The sequence below is a fragment of the Euphorbia lathyris genome, chromosome 9 (genome assembly GCF_963576675.1).
Source record: "Euphorbia lathyris chromosome 9, ddEupLath1.1, whole genome shotgun sequence".
Classification (NCBI taxonomy): domain Eukaryota; kingdom Viridiplantae; phylum Streptophyta; class Magnoliopsida; order Malpighiales; family Euphorbiaceae; genus Euphorbia; species Euphorbia lathyris.
Genome location: NC_088918.1, coordinates 48,161,534 through 48,187,618, shown reverse-complemented (window position 1 = coordinate 48,187,618; position 26,085 = coordinate 48,161,534). Strand labels below are relative to the sequence as shown.

The following is a 26,085-nucleotide window of genomic DNA, read 5'->3' as shown; positions in this document are numbered from 1 at the left end:
CCTCGTAAAGGCCAAATGCGTTAAAGAGGTCCACAACCGCCAAATCTTGGGAGACCCGCTATCGAGCATCGATCCACCCAAGTATGTCGGTGCCGTCTTCCCATATGGAAACTGAAGCTATTAATGACTAGTAACAACTCCATAAATGAGCTAACGGTCAGACTTGAATGAACACGGTAACTACCACTAAAATAACATTAATGGAAGGCTTTCTAGTTACTAGTTCGATGGTTTCAAGCATTCTAGTATAAATAGCCTCACATCCCAATGCATTGGGGGTACACTTTTCTAAACACATACTTTGTGCTTACAGTTTTATCACTATTTTATATTTTACTAACTTAAGCATCAGTGTGCCCCTGGCCGAACCCAACGGCGCCACCCCACAGGTGGAGCTCTGGCAGAAGTTCGCTCGAGAGTTATCACAGCGTTTCACTGCCAACACACCGTACCATATAACAATGCAGGTCTAATTGTCGTGCGGTAGAATTTTCCCTTCAATCTATTAGGCATGCCGGGGTCACAAATGAAATCGTAGCACTCTTCCACTTCGACCAACCAGATTTAATCTTATGAGCAACATCTCCATCCACTTCTCCATCCTTTTGAATAATAAACCCTAAATAACGGAAGCAATTCGAGCCTTGGACAACCCTCCCATCCAGGGTGATTGTCCTTGCCTCCCTACTCCTATCGCCGTTAAACTTACACTCCAAATATTCTGTCTTATTTTGGCTCAACTTAAAAAAATAAGAAAATAGGAGAAAATTTGTTAGATGTTTAAATAGAAAATTTTACTCACATGTAAGCAAAAAAGAGAAATAATTTAAAATGTGTAAGAATCAAACTACTATCTTGAAAATTGAGATAGATAATTAAAGTCTTAGAGAAGGTGAAAGGATAGAGGAAAGATCAATATAGAGATACTAACTTTTGATATTCTCATAAAACCGTTTTTGTTTAAGTTTTAAATTGGTGATATCATGTAAAATGATGTCACATGCATGACGTCAACGTCATCCTCTTTAAAACCTAAAACACGTATGGAATTGGCGTCCCAAATCCAAGTAATAAAGACCCAAGCGCGTCTTTGACGACCCATGACCCACAACAACAGCCCAAACACGGCTATAACGGCCCAAGCCTAACAAATAGCAACCCAACGCATCTAGCGGAGTTTCAACCTCCAGACGCAAAGGAATCTTCTGGAATCCTATGAGATAAACACTATAAATAGACATGTATGAACACAAGGTTCGATATGTTAACTACTGTCTCTAAACCTATTCTTACCCTCTTATTCGGTCCTAAATCATAAACTGATTTAAGCATCGGAGTGGGTCCGCCGGACGCCGACCCGTCTTACCTACATACTGTTTTATAGATCCATTACGACTTCGAGTCATTGTTGCAGCTTTGACACGTGAGGAAAATCAGGTAAAAAATTGTTAATTAGTAATTAGCATATAAATGTAGAAATAATGGGAATTAACTACAATTAAAAAACCATTATAAATATTTTTTTTGAAAAAATAAATAATTATTCTTCAAAAAAAAGAAAGAAATAATTATTTTTTATATAATAGATTTTTCTTAATCGTGGCAGCATAAAATAAAATAAAATAAAATAAAAAAAACCCTGGGACGCAATGGTCGGATTTAGTAGCTGCTGTGTTCCGAGTTTTAACGAACAAACTGTCTCTGTCCACCCTAGTTCCAGCCTCTGCTTTTGATTATTAACCTAATTGGATCCTCTCTTACCCACTTCAACATTCAATTTTTATCTTTTCCCTCTTTTTTAAACGTAAAATTCATCAATTGTCCTTTCATTTAATGATTTCACCTTCACCTGATATGTTAGGGCTTTGATAATTCTTTCATGGTCAAAAAGATGAATTCTATCTCGAGAAAGAGGCTCGTAAGCCTCCTCGATTCGGCCAGGTCGGCCTTGGACGTACACTCAAAGCTAGAAAATTTGCGACAATTAAACCAAAACTTATCGGAAGAAGATGATACCAGTTCTGTCTCCGAGTTACTCCCGCGCCTCTTTGATTTGCAGTCTGATCAGCATTCTGCGGTTCGCAAGTGCGTCGCCGAGTATGTTTTTCCGTTGTGAATACCAAGTATATCTTTTGTTTTCATTATTGTCTTCTGTATTCTTGAATACTAGTGGCTAGCTTTTGTGCTTGGATTGTTATTCTATTATTTTTGTAGGATAATTGGAGAAATTGGCTTCAGGCATTTGGAAACTGTGCCTGAAATTGTTCCCGTTTTAATGAGTGTTTTAGAAGATCGCGCACCTGCTGTTGCCAGACAAGCCATCACTTGCGGCATCAGTTTATTTCGGTATACTCTCGGAAAACTGGCGATCAAGGTAGTTCTTTCTCCTCCCAATTATGCCTATTAATGAATTTGGTAGTTTATTTCCTCTCGCACCAACATTATTATGAACTTGTTACTGCTGCACATTGTGAAATTGTCGGACAAGGAGATGAAACTTCAACAGAGATAGGCAATGATGCAATTGCTTTTCTTCCCATTACTCTGTTAAGTGACGCAATTTGGTTTTCTTGCTTTCTCTTGTTTTCTTGTGATATTTTAGGGACTTTACACCAGTGAGTTGGACGATTTGCTTAAGTCCTCATGGTCGTTGATGTTAGAGTTCAAAGAAAAAATGTATACTATAGCTTTTCAGGTAAACAACGAGTTCTATGAAGACACAACATGTCTGGTTTCTGCTTTCCTTGTTTCCTTATGTATTGTCTTGACATATTTTCAAGCCTGGAAGTGGTGGAGTAAGGTTGCTAGCCTTGAAGTTTGTCGAAGCAGTCATCCTTCTTTACACACCTGATCCTAATGGCTCTCCTGAACCCCCTACTCATGAAGGTAATTTTCCACAACCTTTTTGTTTTTGTTAGGCAAGTGTATATATGTCCTCGATATCACTAGCATATAGATGGCTTATGGCTCTGTCCTATACAACTCACCCCTTCAAGAGCATTCCTAACAATGGACTAGGCCATTCATGTCCTTATAGCACACTTTTGGTCTTTTTTACAGGAGAACTTTATGAATTTAATATAGGATGGCTTCGTGGGGGCCACCCTGTACTGAATGCTGGAGATTTGTCAATTGAGGCCAGCAAAAGATTGGGTTTCTTGCTTGATCAGCTTAGGCTCCCAACAGTGAAGACTCTTAATAACTTGGTGATCATTGTGCTTATTAATAGGTGGGTAATGGCTATTGATCAGTCTCTTTTCTTGAAAGATTGACAAATTTGTGATTTTATATTGTTGCTAGTTAATTTGACAGTTCAATGTTTTTTTATTAGTCTTGCAACAGTTGCGAAGAGAAGGCCTCCATATTATGGACGCATCCTGCCAGTTTTACTTGGTTTAGGTCCTTCTGGCTCTGTCAATGAAGTTATGCGTGCTTCTGGAGCAAACCATGCCTTGAGGAATGCCTTTCTCACCTGCTTGAAGTGTACTCACCCAGGTGCAACACCGGTATGTCATAAATTATAAGTAGGGATAAGGTCCAAATGCAGCCCTATCATTTTTGGGGAAGTGCAGATTTACCCCGACGTACTAAATGGTAAACATTTACTCTTAAGGTTCCCAAACAAGATCAATGTTAACGGAAAATTTGAACGGACAATTTGATTGTTATTTGACTGCCACATCGGACCTTCCAAACATCAATTATGTCTAAAATAAAATGTTTATTGTGTTACTAACACAGTTACAAATAACCCGTCTAAATGTCAACAATTGAGTCTGACACATATAATTTAATCACAAAAAAACTGTCAAAGTATCTAAAATGTTTACTATGTTACTAGCATAGTTACAAACAACCCGCCAAAATGCACAAAACTTCTTCAGTTTATCGACAAATTTGTTTGGAAGGTCCGATGTGATAGTCAAATAACAGGTGAAATAATTGGTAAATCAACTTGTTCAAACTTTCTGTTAGGTAAGAGTAAAATTGATCTTACTTGAAAACGTTGGGGTAAATTGTTAACATTTCATAATATATCTCTGGATTTCTTTTACTATTTTTTTTAATAACACTTGACCTTTCATTTGGTTTCACTACTGATTTGATATTATACTTTTGTTGATACCATTCTTAGTTTTTTGCTTTTTTATGTTTATTTTTGTATGCTAACAATTTAGGTTCATATTATTGGCAAAAATTGTTTCCAAGAATGACTTTGAAGGTTAAAATGCTGTCACAAGATCATGTCTTCTTCTCTTCTCTATTTTATCTTATTGTATGTTGTGTTGTAGATGTGCTTTTATCTTGTTTCCAGGTTAAGAAAAAAGGATTTATGATATATTGTACTCTCATAGTTGGAATTTTCTATATCTCATGGAATAATTATTGTGCCATTGTGTTATCCTGAAGTGATATTCATTTAGCACTTCTCAAGTATAGTTTTTTTGTAGTATAAGCTTGACGATGGTCTTTTATTTCTCTAGTGGCGGGACCGTTTAGTTGGAGCCCTGAGAGAGATGAAAGCAGAAGGGGCGGCTGAGGATGTCCTATGCCAAATTTTGAAGAGTAATGGAAGTACTGTCAAAGGGGAAGATATGTCAACAGTTGCTATGGTACTTGTCTTTTAGTTTTCCTAGTCAAAGTATGTTGCATGTATTTCAGTGTATGCACAGTTGAAGCCCGCATGTTTTGAGACTTTATCTAATGCTTGGACGATAGCAGGATGAGAAGATCACCAATGAAGAAGTTGATGCAGTACCCAATGAATTGGGGAGGAAGAGATCTGGATCAAAGAGCAGCAGTGAGTTGGCTGAAGACAATGATGTATCTGGAAAGCGTGCTAAATCAGCACCTAGTGTCTCAGAGGAATCAACTAAAGGGTCGAATGGGAATGTTAGAGTGCTGCAGGATGACATTCCCTCAGATGGATCCTCTGTTAACAGAGTAGATGATGATATTGGACCCGTGCAGCAACTTGTTGCAATGTTTGGAGCCTTGGTTGCTCAAGGCGAAAAGGCTGTTGGCTCTCTGGAGATTCTAATATCGAGCATATCTGCTGACTTGTTAGCTGAAGTAGTTATGGCTAACATGCGCTACCTTCCAACAAGTTACCCCACAGCTGAAGCAGATGATGAATCACTCGTGAATATGACTATAGTTGGCAGTAATACTCAAGCTAAGTATCCATCATCATTTTTGTCGAATGTTCTTTCCCTTTCTACTTCATTTCCGCAGATAGCTTCACGGCTAATTGCTCATCAGTCAGCATCCGATGAAACAGAAGTATGCTTTCTTTCTTCCCTCCTTATCTCAGCCCTTTAATTTTATGCTTTGAATTTGCTCGTGGCATGCAATTTGCTGATTATACTGTTTTGGGCTATCTGTTATTTTTTCCGTGTTTAAAACAATAGATTTGTGGTTTAGGTCTTTTTACTGAGTTGTTCGTATTTACTGAAGCAGCATACACCTCAAGAACAGGAAGATATTCATGTTGCTGCTGTGGTTGATACTAATGTTGTATGTACTGGAATAAGTGAAGGCGAAAATGAAATATTACCTATTGGTTTATTGGCTGAATCAAATTTGGTATCATCTGGTATGGAAATTGATATACCATCTGATAACCATGGTGTTGGGAATGTAGAGAGTGAGATTCCTGGCTTAGACTCTTTTGCTCGTAATGATGGATTGTCTGAGACCATGGGTGCTTCTTCATTTGTTTCTACTGACCTAGAAGATGGAAGTCAGGAGCAAGTTACTAGTCTGGATGGAAGTTCAACTTTGGATCTGCATCCAGCAATATCAACTGATAGGTCAGAGGAGCATAGTCCAAAAGATGTTGTAACAGATTCCAACAACCTCAGCTCTTCAACAGTTTCCCCTGTGGGGTTGCCTAGTATTTTAGTCCTGCCTAAGATGTTGGCACCTGTTGTGGACCTTGCAGAAGAACGCATGGATCAACTACAGAATTTAGCCTATATGCGCATTGTCGAGGCATACAAACAAATAGCAGTTGCGGGAGGTTCACAAGTCCGCTTTTCCTTACTTGCTTATTTAGGAGTTGAGGTACTAATTCTATCTTCTAAGGATTGTTTGCTTAATCAGTGTAAATTGCATGTTTGTGATATTGCCTGTTCTTTCTTACTCCAATTGCTTGATACATGTAAGTATTCATAGTTTACTAGGAAGAACCCCTCGCTCTGCTTCGGGTATTTCGAAAAGATAAGTATTTTAACAAATAAATAATAAAAATCACTAAATTATAGAAATAATTGATGCAAGCTTTATAAAAAAATACGAAGTTTCAATTAAATGTTGAAAAAGTTTAGATTTATTAAAAAGGATTGAAATAGTATATCATAATTAAGGGATAAGATGCAAAATTACACCTAACAGTTACAGCCAGGAGCAATTTTACCCATAACGTCTAAAATGGTGCAATTTTACCCATAAGTTGGCAGCGAAGAGCAATTTTACCCATAATGTTGACAAGTTGGGTCAAATTTGAGAAATAATTCATCAAACGTCTTCTCGGTCATGAATCTTGTCATCTACACTTCACATGCGCACAAATCACAAGCATATGATTAAACGTGAAAAGAAATAGAAAAATATATTGTATTTTGTACGAGTTGGATAAAAAAAATTCAAATATTTCGCCACATTTAAAAATATTAATCTCCAATTCTATTATTAAATCACAAAAAATATAAAATATTTTTTTAGAACCAACCGAAGGAACAAAATATCTGGGTTTTATAATGATGTCCGAAATTGACCAAACTTGCCAACATTAGGTGTAAAATTGCTATTGGTGCCAATGTTAGGGGTAAAATTGCACAATTTTAGACGTTAGGGGTAAAATTGCTTCTGGCCGTAAAAGTTAGGAGTATTTTTGCACTTTATTCCTATAATTAATAAATAACATATGAAAATGGCTAATAGTAATAACAATTATAGAAACACCGTTGTAGATTATGAAAATAATCAACAATAAAAATACCATCTAACTCATAAAGGGTGGACCGGTGCACTATGCGTCCCGCTAAGCTAGGGTCCGGGAAGGGGTCCCACCACAAGGGTGTACTGGGACAAGCCTTCCCCAACCTTTTTTTTTTGGCAAGAGGCCGCTCCTAAGACTCGAACCCGTGACCTCTACGACAACAACGTTTACCGTTGCGCCAAGGCTCGCCCTCAAAAATACCATCTAACTCATAAGAAAGAAAAATTCAATTTAGAGATATTATTAAAAAAAAATTATATCCTCCAAATTAGTTAGTATAGTAGTTGTTAAAAAAAATAATAATCTAAGAAATGCTCCTTTAAGTACATGCACATAATCCTTCTTCCATTAGTCTTTAGCAGATAGGGTTCAAAAATCATTTGCAATAGGGAAACAACAGTAAATGCAATAAGCAAAACTAATTAAATTCTAAAATTGAATTCACAAGTTATGCAAACAAAAGGTGTCTCTTGTATACTTGTTAAGTGCAAAATGCAAGTAAGATTACATGGTTAGAAATTTTAACAAAACACAAACACAAATTTTTTTTTATTAATAAGAACTCATAAAATTAATAATTAAGATGTGTATTGTAGCTTAATTTATTTTGTCTACAACATAGATACATGGGAGACATTTTTAAATACAAAAGTTGAAAGTTTGAGTGTAAAAAAAGGTAAAAAAACTTGAAGAAATTTATTTATTTTTGTACGGAAAAGGAATATTTTTTTTATTGTATAACATAACTAAATAACATAAAAAAAGCGTGATAAAAAGATTTGGAAATAAAAAATAGTAAGAACATTTACTTCTCCCTTTGAAGGAGTGGCTGAACAGAGAAAAAGTTGTAAAAGAAAAAATTATTTAATGTACAAAATTATTAGATTTCATTCGGTCAATGAAAAAAAGTACATGACCTTACCTACTAAGATTTTGAATTTGATCCTTTTTTTTACAAGTAAACAAGCAATTTTATTGCTGCAAACAACCAAGTATAAAACCAGAAAATACTAAGGACAACAAAAGACCTTCAAAACATACAGAAATTACAACAACAAACTACATGAAACCGCAAAAGAACTTTAAACTAAACCCAGATATTCCACTGAACCTTGTTTTTGTTAGCCTCATTGTACAATTTGACAAACAAAGACACCCTCCTAATAATACCAAAAATCTCAAAAGCAGATGTTGAAATCTGATCTTGCTTTATGACAAATGAAAGAGTGGAAAACTTCTCTTTAACTATCACAGACATGGATTGAAAGATAATAAAAATTTGAAACTGATTTTGAAGAGAATAAACAGTAAAAAAGGGGGCGGCCCGGTGCATTACGCGTCCCCGCTAAGCGAGGGTCCGGGGAGGGGTCCCACCACAAGGGTGTACTGGGGGCAAGCCTTCCCTTGCCAATTTTTTTGGCAAGAGGCCGCTCCTAAGACTCGAACCCGTGATCTTCGGTCACAAGACAACAACGTTTTACCGTTGCGCCAAGGCTCGCCCTCAAGAGAATAAACAGTAATAAATAAAAAAAAAACTAAGAAATCTTTCTATACTGAAAACATCCACTTGATCTGAAAGAAGAGTAGATATTGAATAGCAAAATACTTCAATTGGAAAGTACAATGACACAAAATACTTGACTTGGAAAACAAAATACAAAAGGTTGAAATATATATTACGGAGATAGTGATGCTTGACTTGAAAAAGAAAGATTGAAATGGGTTTATAGTTTTATTTACCTCTTCAACCCACAGATTCTAAAGCCTTAATTAACAATCCATAAATCCTAACAAAAACAAAACGAAATGAAAAACAAAAAAAAAGTACATAGAAAAATAGGTCACAATGAGGGAAAAGGATTGAAAACCCACACACATGAAGAAAAAAGGGAAAGGCAAGAGACAAATCGATCTGCGTTTCTCATTACAAAATAGAGGAAAACAATTTTAAACTCATGCCAAAAGTGGAAGAAGAAGAGGGAAAGTGAAGAAGCAAACCTTGTAGTGAATAACTGACAATGAACTTGGAAATCAAGTACCATTATTGTTTAGATCTATGCACCTCAAAAGAAAACAGGGGGAATAAACATCAAAACCCATACCAAAACAGTAAGAATAAAAAGGTAAAATGAGGAAAGAAACCTGGGGATGAATAATCATTGGTATTTAGATGTGAACGCCATCATCGATTAATGAACTGAAGAAAATGCTGGCACCGGCAGAAGGGTAGAAGTTCGAAATAATAAAGAGAAAATATCAGACCAGGAGAAGGAGAAAGAGACAGAGGATGAAAAGAAAAGGGAGTGAGAAAGCAAGAGGATGATTGTACAGAAGTGACACTGGCTTTTCTAGAAGGGAGAATTACAAAACTAGCACCTTTTAGGGGGTTAGTTTTCTTTTCTAACTCCTTTTGAAAAACTCACCAAAACTAACACATTTCAACAAGTAACTTCCAAGTTTACCTCCATCTTCTTCCTTAACATAACTGTGTCTTTGTCTTTCCTCCTCTATCTCTTTCTCACGCTTTCTCTCTCTAAAAAACAGAATAATCTACAGAACGACTTGAATACTACAACAATCAATCCAACCCACAGTTTATATAACAAAATTTCTACAATCATATAAGTTTTTCATTGGGTTTTAGTTTTATTGAAAAGATTTAAAGCTTAGTCCATTCATCGTTATGGCGAACGGCGAACGGAAGAGGAGGAAGAAGCGACAATTTTTTTCCGGCAATCTCGTCCCAATATATATTGTTTCTCTTCCCTTTTCATGTTTTTCCTGGTCGTGCGAATCCAAAAAACAGTGGCATTGTTATCTGAAAATGGATTTGAGTTGGAATATCAATTTCAGATTTTTTCCCCGACAGTGTCTATATTTGTAGATATCTGTAGATATCTGTCGATATGTGTAGATATGTGTAGATATGTGTTGTCGATATCTAGATGAGGAAAGACAAAGACACAGTTATGTTAAGGAAGAAGATGAGGGTAAACTTGGAAGTTACTTGTTGAAATGTGTTAGTTTTGGTGAGTTTTTCAAAAGGAGTTAGAAAAGAAAACTAACACCTTAAAAGGTGCTAGTTTTGTAATTGTCCCTTTCTAGAATGATGCCGTTTGAAGGAAAAATGGATTGTAATTATTCTAAGGACTTGAGGGCATAATTGGTAACCCAAAACTTCCAAATTGAAACCAGCTTCAATTGGAAATTTACTATTCCTTTCTCAAAACTTTAATTCTATAGAATAATATTATTCCTTAAATGTTGTATGCATTTTCTGTTTTTCTGGTTGGCTGTAAGGTAAATCTTCCTGTTCAACTTAAAAGTAAATGTTTCTGGAAGTTGTAGTAGTGCATAACCTTGTCGATGGCTTCGTGTTCATACTTAATAACCTCATGCACACATGATTAATTATATTTCTTTGTTCCTTAATCGTCTTCATCTGTAAATTACCATCTTTCTTCATGCTTGATGCAGGAATAATATCCTTCACTAATGGTATGCTAATTTGTATTGTTCATATGAAGATCCATCTTATCAGCTGGGTGGATACTGATATTTCTGCTGTTTCCTTGTTCTGTAAATCAGTGTCATGAAAATTAGGGGTGGCAATTATCGGGTTAGTGTTGTGTTTGGTTCATGTCAATTATCAGGTTAGTGTTAAATGAGTTAATCCTAGTCCAACCCACAAGATGTCATGTCATAATTTTGTCAACTCAATTGGGTTAGTGGTGACACACGGTGTCGTGTTTGCGGATCATATGTAATTTTACTGCCTATGTTAATTGTGACACTAAAAAATATAGGATGATATAAAATCTATTTAACAAACCTGCTAATATCATGTTCCATTCGTGGAATAAGTCATATATAATTTTTCTATCTCTATTAAGGATGAAATTAAATATCATGTTCAGTTCGTGTAGTAAGTCATATATAATTTTACTATCTCTATTAAGGACGACATGTAAAATATAGGAGATTCGAGTCGTGTTCGCATGTGATACTTATAATTTTATTACCTTTATAAGGTGACATGTAAAAACATGAGAAGATATAATAATAATTTTAAATACTGGTGCCATTTTTGAGTTTGGAGGTCAACCCTAACTCAACCCAAAAATTTGCATGTCAATTTCGTGTCAACCCAAAAATGTCTCATTACCTATTTAATAAACTCGAACTCACTAAATTCGTGTTTGGTTCGTGTCGTGTTGTCAGGTTGTGTGGATAATTGCTACCTCTAATGAAAATGACACTTAAGAAGTATGAATACTGTTTAGCTCCTCGCCTTTAAATGTAATCTGTTCTGATTCTGCACATGATTATAGCTGCATGATATTCATATTCAGAGTATGTGATGGCCTTATCCTGTGTTTGGAATTAGTTGTTTGGGTGAAAATGTGATGCTTCTTACTTTACTAGTAATATATTCCTTTTAGAAGTTGATTCATATTATACCTCTTATAGTCTCCTGCAGAGTTAGAGCCATGGAAACTCCTTCAGAAGCATATATTGTCAGATTATGTTACTTATGAGGTAATTGAATATTATATTTATTGCTTATATGCTTTCATTTTCCAGTTCCACTAGTCTATGCCCTTTTCAGGAATGTACATAATTCAGTTAAAACAGAACTACCGAACCATACTTGTAAATAATTGATATACAATGTAAAATTATATAAGGTTATTATTCATATAATATATAGGATATAATTATATATATAGTTTTAATTTAATAACTTAATAACGAATTTACTTCAATATTAGGTAAGCGTTTTAGATATTTTTTTAATGATCTTCTATATTAAATGGATAATTTGGAGAAAATCACAAAAGTTTTGGGTCAATAGCCTGAACCGAATTTTTTTTGTTATCTCGATTTGGTTCTCCTCTATCTGGTTGCTCTGATTATAAACTTTTTCTATATTTTGGGTTTAGTTATTGAACTGCTGTCCGATGCACATGCTTATTGTCCTTTACTTGTATTCATCTTGCCACCTACGGGATGTTTTCAATTAAATTATTACGTCGAATTTCATTACGTCGAATTTCATTACGTCCTTGTAAAATCTCTTATCTTCTAATAGCGATTACTGGATATGTTCAGGGACATGAGTTGACCTTGCGTGTCCTCTACAGATTGTTTGGTGAGGTAGAAGAGGAACACGACTTCTTTTCTTCCACAACTGCTGCTTCTGTATATGAAGTGTTTTTTCTAGCTGTGGTTTGTACTTATCTTTCAGATTATTTATTATTCTTTAGCAAGGTCTACAGTTTTATTAAGCATATTTAATATCCTTAAATACAGGCAGAAACACTTAGAGATTCTTTTCCTCCTTCAGACAAATCTTTAAGTAGATTGCTTGGTGAAGCACCTTATCTGCCAAAGTCAGTTTTAAATTTATTGGAGTCGTTGTGTTCTCCTGGAAGTTCTGATAAAGCTGAGGAGTTCCAAAGTGGAGACAGAGTTACTCAAGGTCTCAGTACTGTGTGGAGCCTTATACTGCAGAGACCACCAATTCGAGAAGTCTGCCTAAAAATAGCCTTGCAGGTTTCTTATGTTTTTCATGAATTTCATTATACTGAAATGGTTTCTGGTTGCAATTGCAGTTATCATTATGCTCTGTCTTTGAGGTGGATTCTGCCTCTGCTAAAGGAGGAGGCAGCCCCATGATTTATCTTTTTAAATTTATATTCTTTGACCTTAATGTAGGCTACCTTGAGGTGCATGACCAGCTGAAAAATTTAATCGATAAAGATTTGTAACAATTAAATTTTTTTGCACTTTGATACATTGGACTAGCTCAATTCTTCTACTCTTTTCCATCATGATATATTGATTGTTTACAATAAAGTGGATGAGAGAAATAAAAAGAAATTGGGGTGAAGGTTAGGTTAGGAGAGTCGTCATGCATTGATGATTGACTTAATTGTATATTTTCTTAAGCTGGAATTTTTATTTTATTCTGTTTGTAACTTTATTTTCTTTTAAAAGAGTGCAGTCCATCACTTGGAGGAAGTGCGAATGAAAGCAATTCGTCTGGTATGTACACTCAACTTGCTAGGTAAGGGACAAATAAGAAAGGATATTTAATTTGCTTTATCATTCTTGGTGTTCATGGGGTACAGGTGGCAAACAAGCTTTATCCTATCACATCCATTGCTCAACAAATAGAAGAGTTTGCTTTGGAAAAATTGCTGTCTATCGTTAGTGCTGAAACTGAAGAATGTATGGATCCCAAAGGATCCTTAATTGAGCCACATAAGGAGGTATTTGCTTTATTCACAATAGAAGTGGAAATCCTCTTGCAAGATATGCATCAAATAATTGTCTGCTAACATAGTTCCTTTCCTTTGCTTTGAATAAAATTTGTTTCAATTACTTTTTTTCTTCACCGTGGGGAAATTTTATTACTTTTTCTGTTGACTTCTCTTGAAATATCCACCATTTTCAAGCGGACATCCTTTAGGTAGGGAGAGGTTTATCCTCAGATACGTTGGTTGATCCAAATCCACATACTACAACAAATTATGAAAATGGCATTTTCCTTTTCCCATTAAGAATTTTACATATTTCAATCTCTAATACAAAATTTCATTTCTAAGTTTGCTAGGCTCTACTTTAGTATGCTGGGAATTGGGATAAATTTCTGAAAAAAAAATATTATCTATATTATATCGTTTTTCCTCTAAGATCATATTCTGCTTCAGTTAAAGTGGAACTTTTCAGGATTCTAATATGGAAAAGCTACCAAATGACCATCAATCGGCAAGTGCAACAAGTAAAGATATCTCTTCAGATGCTCAACGGACATGCACATCTCAAAGCTCATTGTCTGAGGCTCAGCAATGCATGTCACTATACTTTGCCCTGTGTACAAAGGTGTTAGTTATATTTTTATTTAAAAGCCTTCCTATTCCTACAGAGGGATTGTTGAATTTTTTGCTGTCTTGCATGGATTGGTGTTTATTGCTATCATCTCTGATGTTTCTGTGATCAATTGATATTTACTCACGTTATCTGATTGACAGAAACACTCCCTCTTTCGCCAAATTTTTGTTATTTATAAGAGCTCATCAAAGGCAATTAAGCAGGTAGGTTGATTTAGTTTACAATGGAAAATTATAGTTCTTGTTATTTTCCCAATGGCTGCATCTTCTTATTCAATTGTACTTACAGGCAGTTCATCGCCATATTCCAATACTAGTCCGTACTATGGGCTCATCATCTGAACTCCTTGAAATAATTTCAGATCCTCCATCTGGAAGTGAAAATCTTCTGATTCAGGTATTCTTATTGGTCATGCTTGTCTTGTATTCAAACCTCATCCTAGTAATAAGTAAAACAGTCGTTTAATTCTTGTTTTTTAACAGCATTTGCACCTTTGACATATCAGGTTCTACAAACACTGACCGATGGGACAGCTCCTTCCACTGAATTATTGTTCACGATTCGAAAGTTATATGATTCAAAACTTAAGGTATGGAAATTTGGGTTTCTTACTGGTAAATGAGGAGAGTATAAACTGATATATTTGCTTTGATTTCTTCCAGGATATAGAGATTCTAATTCCAGTATTGCCATTCTTACCAAGAGATGAGGTCTTCTCTTACTAAGCTATGAACATGGATACATTTCTATTTATAATAGATATTCCTGTTTTATGCAGTATCAGTATACAATGTCAATGCATAATCTTACAATTATGTCTTCTGCTATATAATATTTGGTCATTTTTTATAATTGGAGACTGTCACAGTCAAATTTGACCTGTGTATATGGATCATCTAGTTCTGATGAAAAGATCGACAAGTATCCCTTAAGTCTCTTCCATAGTTGTGAAAGTCGTTCGCGTGGGTCGCCTGAGGCGAGAGGCGACCCAGGCGATCCTTCCAGTGCCTCTGGTGCTGGAAGGCGCACGATGTGCAAGAGGCGACCGCCTCTCCAACTCAGGCGAGGGGCGGTCGCCTCTTGTAGTTAAAGTGGTAGGTCCTCTTTTTGTCTCTGGTCGTCGGATGAAAAAATAGAAAAGAAATCTATAATGTTGTTTTAGGTTAAATTTGTAAGTTAACTATAGAAAGAAAAGAAGAAAAAGGAAAGAAACCTCTCCTTGAAAGAAACTCTCACCACAACCACCGCCGATCTTCTTCAGCTGGCCAACCATCACCTCAGATCTACTTCATTGCACTTTAAGGTACTGTTCTTTTTTACTTTTCTCTAATCTTCTCCTTTGTTTTTTGTTTTTATTTTCTCCATCCTGCTGATGCTACGGTTATGTTGCCCAAATTTCTACTCTTCTACTCTTCTACTTTATTTTTCTGTTATTATGACTGACATTATTGTTATGCTGTCCAATTTTTGGGATGTTTGTGAAAGTTATGTTGATTATGCTACTGTTACTGATGAAACTATATATGAAAGTTATGCTGCTGCTGCTCTTATTTTTCTGTTATTATTACTTACATTTATGAAAGTTTATGGAAGTTATAAGTTTATGCATGTTTATGGAAGTGTATGAAACTGTATGAAAGTTTGTGAAACAGTAGCTTACTAGTGTCTAATTTTCAAATTTTGCAGGCTTTTCGACATGAGTATTAGTAATTCTAATACATCGAAAGCGACAACAAGAACGAATCCTTGTTGGAAGTATGTGCAAGAGGTCAAGGCAGAGAAGTATTAGTAATTCTGATGATGATGTCTGATATGTTATTAGGAATTAGGATCTTATTGTTAGACTAGAAGTTTTATTTTGTTTTACAACTAGTCAATTTGAGTTATGATTTTAGTTTCTGTTTTTTTTTTCTAATTTGTCGAGATGCGGTCGCTTCTCCTCGAGGCGATATTTTGCCCTTATCACCTCGGCTCGCCTTTCGACTTTCACAACTATGGTCTCTTCCCGATGGTTGTGGAAAGCTGAAACACCCAACCATCTCTAATATTGGCTCTACAAGAATGGATTGGCTTGTATTGTCCAAGCTATTGATAACCAATCCACACTGGCTCCTATGGCAGAATCCATCCAAGTTTTGGTTTGCAGTGTGATGCCTTTTAAAATATGAACCTCAGCACATTTTAATATGTGTGACTATGAACTTTGTCAACTCTGTTTTATTTGCACCTGCAAGATCTCATGCATACGTGGTTTCAGGATTACTAATTTGCCTTCCTTTTTTTTACCTTCCACAACAGAATCAATAATTCTCCTTTTGTCATTCTGCACGCCTTCCTCTTCTTCCCCTCCCCCTCGTTTTTCTGAATATGCCATCAATTATATGGTTGCCTTTTCAGGTCTTGCTGATGTTTCCTAGTTTTGTTAATCTTCCCCCAGATAAGTTCCAAGTTGCACTTTCGCGTATGCTTCAGGTATGTTTGTTCCCTGGACTATAGCTATATTTTTATTTTTGAGTGTTATACTGTAGAGGGCGAGCCTTGGCGCAACGGTAAAACGTTGTTGCCGTGTGACCAGAGGTCACGGGTTCGAGTCTTAGGGGCGGCCTCTTGCCGATTAAATTGGCAAGGGAAGGCTTGCCCCCAATACACCCTTGTGGTGGGACCCCTCCCCGGACCCTCGCTCAGCGGGGACGCGTAATGCGACCGGGCCGCCCTTATACTGTAGCAAGTTATAAGCTAATATGGCTATATAAATTATACTTGTTTACTAAAGCAATAGATGACTAGGAATTTTGTTCACTTGTTGCATATAAGGTCCAGATACATACAACTTCTTCTCCCATCCTTTCTTCAATTTCTCCAAACAAATAATTTATACTTGTTTACTAAAGCAATAGATGACTAGGAATTTTGTTCACTTATTGCATACAAGGTCCAGATACATACAACTTCTCCCATCCTTTCTTCAATTTCTCCAAACAAATACATCCTTAGTTTCTATAATCAGAATATAGGGAAGTGTAGAGAAATCTCAGTGTCTTGGTTATGGAAAATATACAATTACTAATTAATACCTGTATTGACTCTTACAACTATTCACATTGTATATTCATACATATATTGACCTTTCACATTGTATGTTCACATGACCATTCATATTGTATGTTCACACTCCCTCTCAAGCTGAAGCATAGATATTTATCATGCCCAGCTTGTTGCAAATATAGTTTACTCGAACCCCATTTAAAGCCTTAGTGAATATATCTCCAAGTTGTTCATTAGTTCCGATGTAGGATGTGGAGATGATGTTTTCTTCTAGCTTCTCACGAACAAAATGACAGTCTACTTCAATATGTTTGGTATGTTCATGGAACACAAAGTTGGAAGCAATATGAATAGCTGCTTGATTATCACACCATAATGTTGCTGGAGTAGTGATCTTGAATCCAAGTTCAGACAATAGATGGATCCACATAATCTCACAAACTGATTGAGACGTTGCTCGATATTAAGATTCTGGACCAACATGTTGCTTCTTACTCTTCCAAGAAACTAAATTTCCTCCAACAAAGACACAGTAGTGGATCTCCTATCATCCTTGTCTCCTGCCCAGTCTGAGAAACATTCAATCTTAGTGAACAAATCAGAAAAACAGTCAACTTGGGTATGACCATGATTCTTGTAAAACAATCCTTGTCCAGGAGTTCTTTTCAAGTAACGTAAAATCAGAAATTGGGTATGACCATAATGTTGCTCGATATTAAGATTCTGCACCAACATGACCAAAATGGCAGTCTACTTCAATATGTTTGGTATGTTCATGGAACACAAAGTTAGAAGCAATATGAATAGCTGCTTGATTATCACACCATAATGTTGTCGGAGTAGTGATTTTGAATCCAAGTTCAGACAATAGATGGCGAATCCACATAATCTCACAAACTGATTGAGACGTTGCTCGATATTAAGATTCTGCACCAACATGTTGCTTCTTACTCTTCCAAGAAACTAAATTTCCTCCAACAAAGACACAGTAGTGGATCTCCTATCATCCTTGTCTCCTGCCCAGTCTGAGAAACATTCAATCTTAGTGAACAAATCAGAAAACAGTCAACTTGGGTATGACCATGATTCTTGTTCAAGAGCAATCCGAAGACATAAATTGGCTAACAACACTGACAGAATAGGCTATATGAGGTCTAGTCACTGTAAGATAATTCATCTTTTCCACCAAGCGCCTATATCTTCCAAGATCTTGAAATTGCACTCCTTCCGATTTGAGATGCAAATTCGGCGTCATAGGCGCTAGCTCCAGATCTTCCTGTTTCTGATAATAAGTATGACATATTTTCTTTGGGACAAGAAGATTCCTTTCTTACTCCTTGACACCTCAATCCCCAATAAGTATTTTAGAGCCCCCAAATCCTTGGTATAAAATTGACCATTAAGAAAGGTTTTTAGAGATGAGATTCCTGAAATGTCATTCCTTGTAATAACAATATCATCTGCATAGAGGACAAGAAGAATGATACCCGATGAAGAGTGTCTATAGAAAACAGAGTGATCACATTTGCACTTCTTCATCCCAAACGTTTCAACTGCTTGGCTAAACTTCCCAAACCATGCTCGAGGACTTTGTTTCAACCCAATTAGAATAGGCCGCTATTGAGATAAAAAGGCGAACAGGAGATAAAAAGGCGAACAGAAGTCATCTTAGCCACTGGAGAGAAAGTGTCAGAATAATCAACTCCATTAGTCTGAGCATAGCCCTTTGCAACAAGGTGAGCCTTGAAACGTGCAACTGAACCGTCAGAATTGACTTTCACAGCAAACACCTATCGACATCCAATACATTTCTTTCCAACAAGCGAAGGTACCAAATCCTAAGTACCATTAGCATCCAAAGTATTCATTTCGTCTACATTTGCATGGCGCTAGTCCGAATGTGATAAGACCTTCGATACGAATTTAGGAACAGTAGTAGACTCAAGTGAAGCAATAAAAGAACGCGAAGGAGAGGATAATTTATCATAGGAAACTAAAGCCGAAATTGGATATGTGCATGATCGTTTTATCTTTATGAAGAGCAATTGGAAGGTCATCACTCTTTTTGCGGGACTCAGATGTTGGATCTGATGGTAAAACAGAGTCGAGTATTGGATTAGAAGTAGGAGGTCTATGTCGTCGGGAGTATACCAGAGTGATAGGAGGCCTAGATGGTTGTGAGAGCGGAGACTGAGGAATTGTGTGGATTTGATAAACCAACACATCATCCACATCCGTTTCGAAAGTGGATGTACTAGAAGGTAGGGGATAAAAGTTAGGCGCTCCATAAATGTTACATCAGAAGACACAAGGTACTTATTGAGTTTTGGAGAGAAACAACGATACCCTTTTTGAAGACGAGAGTAATCAAGGAAGACACATTTGAGTGCTTTAGGATCAAGTTTAGTGACTTGTGGTCGAACATCTCGAACAAAGCAAGTACTCCTAAAGATTCGTGGTGACACAGGAAATAGTTGTTTATTTGGAAAGAGAATACTATAAGGAGTCTCACCTTCTAAGATGGAGGAGGACATGCGATTTATCAGAGAACACGCAGTTAAGATAACATGTCCAAAAGTGCTTCGGAATATGTGTTTGGAACAGAAGAGCTATAGCTGTTTCAAGTCAGCTACACCGTTTTGAGATGGTGTATCAACACATGAAGATTGGTGAAGTATACCATTCTGGAGCATTAAAGTTTGAAAAGATCCAGAAAAGTACTCTTTAGCATTGTCACTTCGGAGGGTAAGAACCGAAACATTAAAAATTACAGTCAGCACAAAAAGTAGTAAAGTGAGTAAATAATTCAGAACGATTTTTCATTAAAAATAACCAAGTAGTTCGAGAATAATCATCAATAAAAGTCACAAAATATCTGTAACCGAATTTAGACATAACTGGACATAAACCCCGTACATCAGATTGAACTAATTCAAATGAAAAATTAGACCTTTTATTGACTCGTGGAGAGGAAGACAATCGATGATGTTTTGCAAACCGACAAGACCCAATCTAAACGAGACATTCTGAAACTGAGGACACAACTTCTTCCAAAGAGGTAATAATGGATGCCCTAATCGACAATGCTCATCAAAAGGAGTGGATTCACTAGAATAAACAATAGGTCTTCTAATACCCAATACGTAGAGACCTCCAGATTTCCATCCACTACAAATAATCTGCTTCGTCACCAGATCCTGAAACAAACAATGATCATTAAAAAATGAGATGGAACAGTTTAGTGAACGAATAAGCTTACTTACCGAAATCAAATTGAAAGAAAAAATCAGGTACATTAAGGACAGATGATCCATCAACCAATAACAAAAGAATGAGTTCCATCAACCAATAACAAAAGAATGAGTTCCATCAACCATGGTAACATTGGAAGGAAAAGTACGAGTGTGAGAAGAGAATAGTTTAGAATTACCTGTCATATGATTTGTGGCACCAGAATCAATGACTCATTTGGAAGATGAAGAGAGAAGGCATCTATTGGAGTTACGCGACTCGACAATGACATTAATAGACGAAGAAGGATGTTGTGAGGCCAATGTTTCCTGATTCTTGGCATATTCTTCTGAAGTAAGAGTATATGTTGGACCAGATGAGGAGGATGTAGCATGAGTAGAGGCAACATGAACAAATTTATTTCTTTGTTCCTTGTTCTTGAGTTTCTGACAAGTGTGCTTGGTATGACCAGGTTCATGACAATAGTAACACACAACAACTCGTGTTCCCTCCTCTGAGTTTTTATTGTCTCGAGTAATGCCCTTAGTCGGATCCTTATAGGAGCGGTCAGATCCATTCTTGTGACCGACAAGTGCACTAGAGGCAGGAATAACTGGAGGAGCTGAAAGAATAAGCTCACTTCGCAGAACACGAGTGAGAGCCTCACGAGGGTCTGGAATATCAACGCTTGAAAGAATTTGAGAAGTAACACCTTCAAATTTTGAGCCAAGTCCACATAAATATCTGAGTACAAACATTTGGTCTCGTTGAGTTTGCATCACTTTGATATCAGTACTCAAGGGTACCAACTCTTTCAATTGTTCAAAAATTTGCATGAGTTGCATATAGTAGGCCTGAGCTTGCTCAGTGGTGTAGAATGACTGACATCATAAATTCGTGAGACATTACCCTTACCAGAGTATAAAAATTGCAAGAAATCCATGAGTTCTTTGACATACTCACAGTGTTGAACCATGCCAATAATGGTTGTACCAATCTGGATGAACAAATGGGCATTGTCCTCCATCCAATCTTCATCATCCATTTTTGGGTCATCACTCAAGGGACGACTCTTCCTGCAAAGATAAATCTTGACAGTTTTGGACCAATCCATATAATTCAAGCCATTCAATTTGTGTTCGATGATTTTTTGAGACACTAGAATAATACTAGTAACCACTGCAGCAGCAGAAGTTTCTTCCTTTTTGTTTGACATAATGACAGCAAAATGAATAGAAAATCCCAAAACAAAAAGACTGCTCAAAGAAAGTCTCAAACTTTAGTCCCAACTAAAGAATTCCCAAATAAATGCTAAAGGTGCAAATATCAAAAGTCAGAGTAACCGGCAGCCATGCAAATTCCTCACCATATATAGACCGGAGAAGAAAAGTCGCTGCCAGAAAAGTCAACCGGAGATCGTGACAGTGGCAGACGCGTCGAAGTTTCACGAACAGGCTGATCAGCGCAGTGGCTTCCTCCTGGTGATGGCGGTGAGACAAAGGGAAGTCTCACACTTCAAACGCTCTAATGTCCGCTCTCATGGACAGACAGATGCGAACCAGAATGCAAAAAAAAAAATGTAACAGACCCAAGACTGCTCACAAGGGCAGCTCTGATAGATACCATGTAATCAGAATATAGGGAAGTGTAGAGAAATCTCAATGTCATGGAAAAGACATGGTACCGGAGCCTCTTGGACCAAATGGTCGAGGATTCGAGTCCTGACAACCTCATTAATTTGTGGAATTAAAAACACATGACGGGATGAGCTGGGTTGTACACGCTGCAAGTCCAGAGGCATTTGCGTGTGGGGGCGTGTTAGAGATTAATATAAGATCTATGATTGAGCCTAACTATCAGTTTGAGCTTTTGGTTCAATTGGTTCCATGACATGGTATCAGAGCCACTGACAACCTCATTAATTTGTGGAATTAAAAACACATGGTGGGATGGGTCTGTGTTTTGCACCCTGCAAGCCCAAGGGGCATTTGCGTGTGGAGGTGTGTCAGAGATTAATATAAGATCTATGATTGGGCCTTAACTATCAGCGTGATCTTTTAGTTCAATTAGTTCCATGACATGGTATAAGTATTTATACAAAGAAAATAGAACCTAACTGGGACAAAAACAAATACTAATTAATACCTATATTGACTCCTACAACTATTCACATTGCATATTCACATACATATATTGACCATTCACATTGTATGTTCACAGTTTCTGATATTTTCTCTGTTGAGTTAATTCATTGAATGCTATATATATATATATATATATATATATATATTTTTGAAAGAATGCTATATTTTATTATTAACTTCTTGTAACATGGAGTAGGGATCACCTCACTCTGGCCCAGTGCTAACTCCAGCAGAGGTGTTAATAGCCATCCATGGAATTGATCCTGAAAAGGATGGAATTCCCTTAAAGAAGGCATGTCTGACCTTCTTGTCCTATCTTTGTTATACCAATACAAACTCTAAACACATTCAAAACTGACAATGTACTTCTGTTTACAGATTACAGATGCATGTAATGCTTGTTTTGAGCAACGGAAAATATTTACTCAACAAGTTATTGCGAAAGTTTTGAATCAGTTGGTCTGTACTAATCTCAAATGTCAAAGTTTGTAGGCAGATTTTTCCTACGTTATCTATGGCTCATCTTATAATGAAAAGAATTCCATCCTGCAGGTTGAGCAGATTCCCATGCCTTTATTATTTATGCGTACAGTTTTACAAGCTATAGGTGCTTTTCCAGCTTTGGTGAGTGATGCAAATTTAAATTGGAAAGAAAGTTTACTATAATATATATCTACACATACACACAGTGACTACCAGTGGAGTAGAATTAGTTTGTATTTGTATGGCAAAGACAAATATCTATATAGTTAATGAATACTTTAGTTTCTAAGGACAGCTTTATCATATGTAGGTAGCGAAAATATGTGCAAGTAGGTTTAATTGTCCCAATCCTTATTTAGGAAATCAGGTCACTATTTCTTTTTATTATATACGCCCTAGTTTCCATTAGAAGTGGGATAGTCATGAACACAGCTTTCTAGTTCAATATATTTGTGTAAGCTACCAGATGTACAGTTGACTCATTTTTAACCGTTGCAGGTGGATTTTATAATGGAGATCCTTTCTCGGCTGGTTACAAAGCAGGTGGGCGCTTTATCTACTTACTTTCTAGCAGTTCTGATTCATACGGTGGTTTTCACCTGGTCAGTGACTGACCAAGTTAATCTGATCAGTCACCGTTAGATTTAGGAGGTGTAAATCTGAGTCATATGATTATTTTAATCTCCACCGTATGATTATAATAAGCCTATATGTAATGGTGACTGACCAAATTCACATGGTCAGTCACTGACCAGGTGAAAATTACTGCTGATTCACAATGTTTTACACTGATTTACTGTCTTATTGCAGATATGGAAATATCCAAAGTTGTGGGTAGGGTTCTTAAAGTGCGCACTCTTGACAAAGCCTCAGTCATTCAACCTGTTGCTTCAGGTGTGCTCTGTTTTATTTGCTGCTTTTTCTATATTTATCTTGTCATTTTGAACTGTAACCCATTATCTGCCAAAGGGATAATATTGTGAGGGGCTTCTCCAACAATAATTGAAGCAGGATGCTGTGAGGTTATATTATATCTGGGAAAACCATTGTTGGTTTTTGTGAACTATTTGGCAGAGTGAAAAAAGTTGTGTACCCTCATAAACACTTGCAATTCTCAAAACTTTATCCATCAAATTAGCTGCTGGAGAGGGCTCAGTGCAGGGATATCAATTGAAAACCAAAAGATTGATAGAGAAGGGTGATTGAATCTCTAGGTTCAATTTAGGTCCTTAGGTCCAAGTTTCAACTTCACAGAAAAGATAATCGGGTCAGTGTGGTAGGAAATACTTATGTTTATGAATTTATTTGTTAGCATGGAAATGTCTACCAAAGAGGGGGCAGTTATTTGAGGGGTAAATTACACACATGGCCCCTCAACTTTGCTATTACTTTAATCATGTCCCCTGACCTTCAAAACAGGACATTATGGCCCATGGTCTTTGCGCTTTATTAACATAATGGTCTCTTTTACAGTTGATCAAGTCAGTATGACCGATGACGATCTCAAAACGGAGAAGTCCAAGAATTAAAGTTGTTTAGAACCACATTTCCCATGGAATCATTGTTTCCGATTTTCCAAATCACCATTTCGTAACTTTCTCTTTAAACAACTACTTCCTTTTAACCAAACACCACCTAAATAACCTCAAAACCAAAAAGTTTAAGAATTAACGTTACTTAGAATATCATTTCCATCAGCTTCACAATGGAGGGGTATATGCTATTGGAGTGGTCATCTTGACCAACAGTGAAAAGGTCATTATGCGAGTAAAGTGCAAAGTTTAGGGAGCAAAGTTGAAAGGCCATGAATGTAATACCCGTTATTTGAGGTCTGATTGCATGTTCTTTTCTTTTTGTTGATGGATATCTGAGAATGTGAATGTTGCTTAATGGAAGCAGTTGTAGACATTCCGAAAAGTAGTGGGTTTTTAGGATTACTCCTTTATGTATATTATTTTTCTCACAATTGTGTCTGAAAGTTCTTAGAAGGGATCCATAGTCCTAAGCAGATATCACTAACAGAATATGCTTATATGGACTAATTTTCCTCCAAACACTCTCCATGTCAGTGGAAACATGAACAACTTACTAATTAAGCTTGACTTTGTCGAATTAATTTGTTCTCTCTTCCCTAACAAATTAATCTTTTAGTTTTGTCATTTTTATCTTTCCTTGCGTGTTCCTTATTTTGTCTGAGCTTAGGAGCAGGTGCGTCATCAATTGTTTAATGCCTTGGGAGTGTCTGTAATTGTTCATCAATCACCCTGAGGTCTCTTCTCTCATTTTGGAATGATGGTTGTTTCTAATAATATTTTTGCTCATCTTTGTCTATGGTAACTAGAGTATGGGAGGTGATGAGAAAATTAAATGGAACCACAGATATTTGAGATAAGGCTTTGCTGTTGTTGTTGTTATTTTTGAATGGTAATCGACATGTTAAAGAAATAGAAGGTGGACTGGCAGTGGCACTGAAGTGGCCTTTAGAGAAAGATTAGTTAGTGTAGTTAAACAGATTCCGTGAGAGATAATTGCTATATTTGATTGTAAACCAATAACATTTAGGATGGATGGCTAGTTTTGTTAAATTGTTATTGTTTGTGTTATGTTTGATCAGCTTAATTATGCGTTCTTCTTTTCAGCTACCTCCACCACAATTGGAAAATGCGCTGAACAGGACTGCACCACTGAAGGCTCCTTTGGTAGCTCATGCTAGCCAACCAAACATCAAATCTTCACTACCCAGGTTCATGAATGATTTATGTGCATCTATATAAATATGAAAGGGAAACCTCATTCGGATTGCTGATTAAACAAGTTGCATATGTATCCCAGGTCTATTCTGGCGGTTCTAGGAATAGCTACAGATCCACAGACTTCAAGTCAGCCCCAAATGGGAGATACAAGCACCTCCGATAAGGAGGTACTAACCGAGAAATCTAAAGAATCCTCTAGTGCCAGTTGAAGTGGCTGTTCATCAGTTTTATTGGATTGATGAGAAATTTTTGCCCCTAAGGTTAGTAGCATTTCACATTCCCCACTTGCCATGGCTCTTCTCTTGCAAGGTAGATACAAAGGCAGCCCCATGTAATGTTGTACCATACCTAACAGCTTATTCATCAAATAGAATTAGCCCTTTGCTCAATCAGGAAAGATCTTCTTCTTAGTAAGCATTCTAGATTAGACTAGTTTCTTGTCAAATCGTGTACCATGTTGAACAAGGAATCTTTCATTTTTACCATTTCTGATTTAATGTTAATGAAATCAATTATCTTCCTTCTTTCA

The 26,085-nt window shown here is 36.5% G+C and overlaps 1 protein-coding gene across 7 annotated transcripts; it reads left to right on the top strand.

Annotated features, from left to right (window-relative positions):
* The first annotated feature begins 1,655 nt into the window (after window positions 1-1,655).
* Window positions 1,656-26,085, top strand: LOC136205723 (uncharacterized). Of its 7 annotated transcripts, none has more exons than XR_010676059.1 (27): window positions 1,656-2,097; window positions 2,215-2,374; window positions 2,603-2,695; window positions 2,781-2,886; window positions 3,061-3,229; window positions 3,332-3,506; window positions 4,485-4,613; window positions 4,720-5,283; window positions 5,458-6,066; window positions 11,474-11,542; window positions 12,116-12,232; window positions 12,317-12,559; window positions 13,004-13,051; window positions 13,138-13,278; window positions 13,739-13,891; window positions 14,041-14,103; window positions 14,189-14,296; window positions 14,406-14,489; window positions 14,563-14,610; window positions 16,298-16,372; window positions 22,517-22,612; window positions 22,699-22,779; window positions 22,873-22,944; window positions 23,302-23,346; window positions 23,614-23,697; window positions 23,773-24,070; window positions 25,443-25,546. XR_010676059.1 is itself a non-coding variant. In XM_065996459.1 (27 exons), exons 1-27 carry the CDS (start codon window positions 1,880-1,882, stop codon window positions 25,763-25,765), a joined length of 3,972 nt encoding a protein of 1,323 aa, XP_065852531.1. In that variant the 5' UTR covers window positions 1,658-1,879; the 3' UTR covers window positions 25,766-26,085. The 7 variants fall into 7 exon arrangements, 6 of the variants coding, with proteins under 6 accessions (XP_065852532.1, XP_065852531.1, XP_065852529.1 ...); XM_065996459.1 differs by lacking the exon at window positions 23,773-24,070 and adding an exon at window positions 25,636-26,085 and having other exon boundaries at window positions 1,658-2,085; XM_065996457.1 differs by lacking the exon at window positions 23,773-24,070 and adding an exon at window positions 25,636-26,085 and having other exon boundaries at window positions 1,658-2,097; window positions 4,723-5,283.

Bases quoted from the DNA above. Each gene is read 5' to 3' on its own strand.
- LOC136205723 (XM_065996456.1), top strand. From the start codon at position 1,880: ATGGTCAAAAAGATGAATTCTATCTCGAGAAAGAGGCTCGTAAGCCTC. The intron at 13,052-13,137 runs GTATGTACACTC...CATGGGGTACAG, and splicing joins GAATGAAAGCAATTCGTCTG to GTGGCAAACAAGCTTTATCC. The intron at 23,347-23,613 runs GTGGGCGCTTTA...GTCTTATTGCAG, and splicing joins CTCGGCTGGTTACAAAGCAG to ATATGGAAATATCCAAAGTT.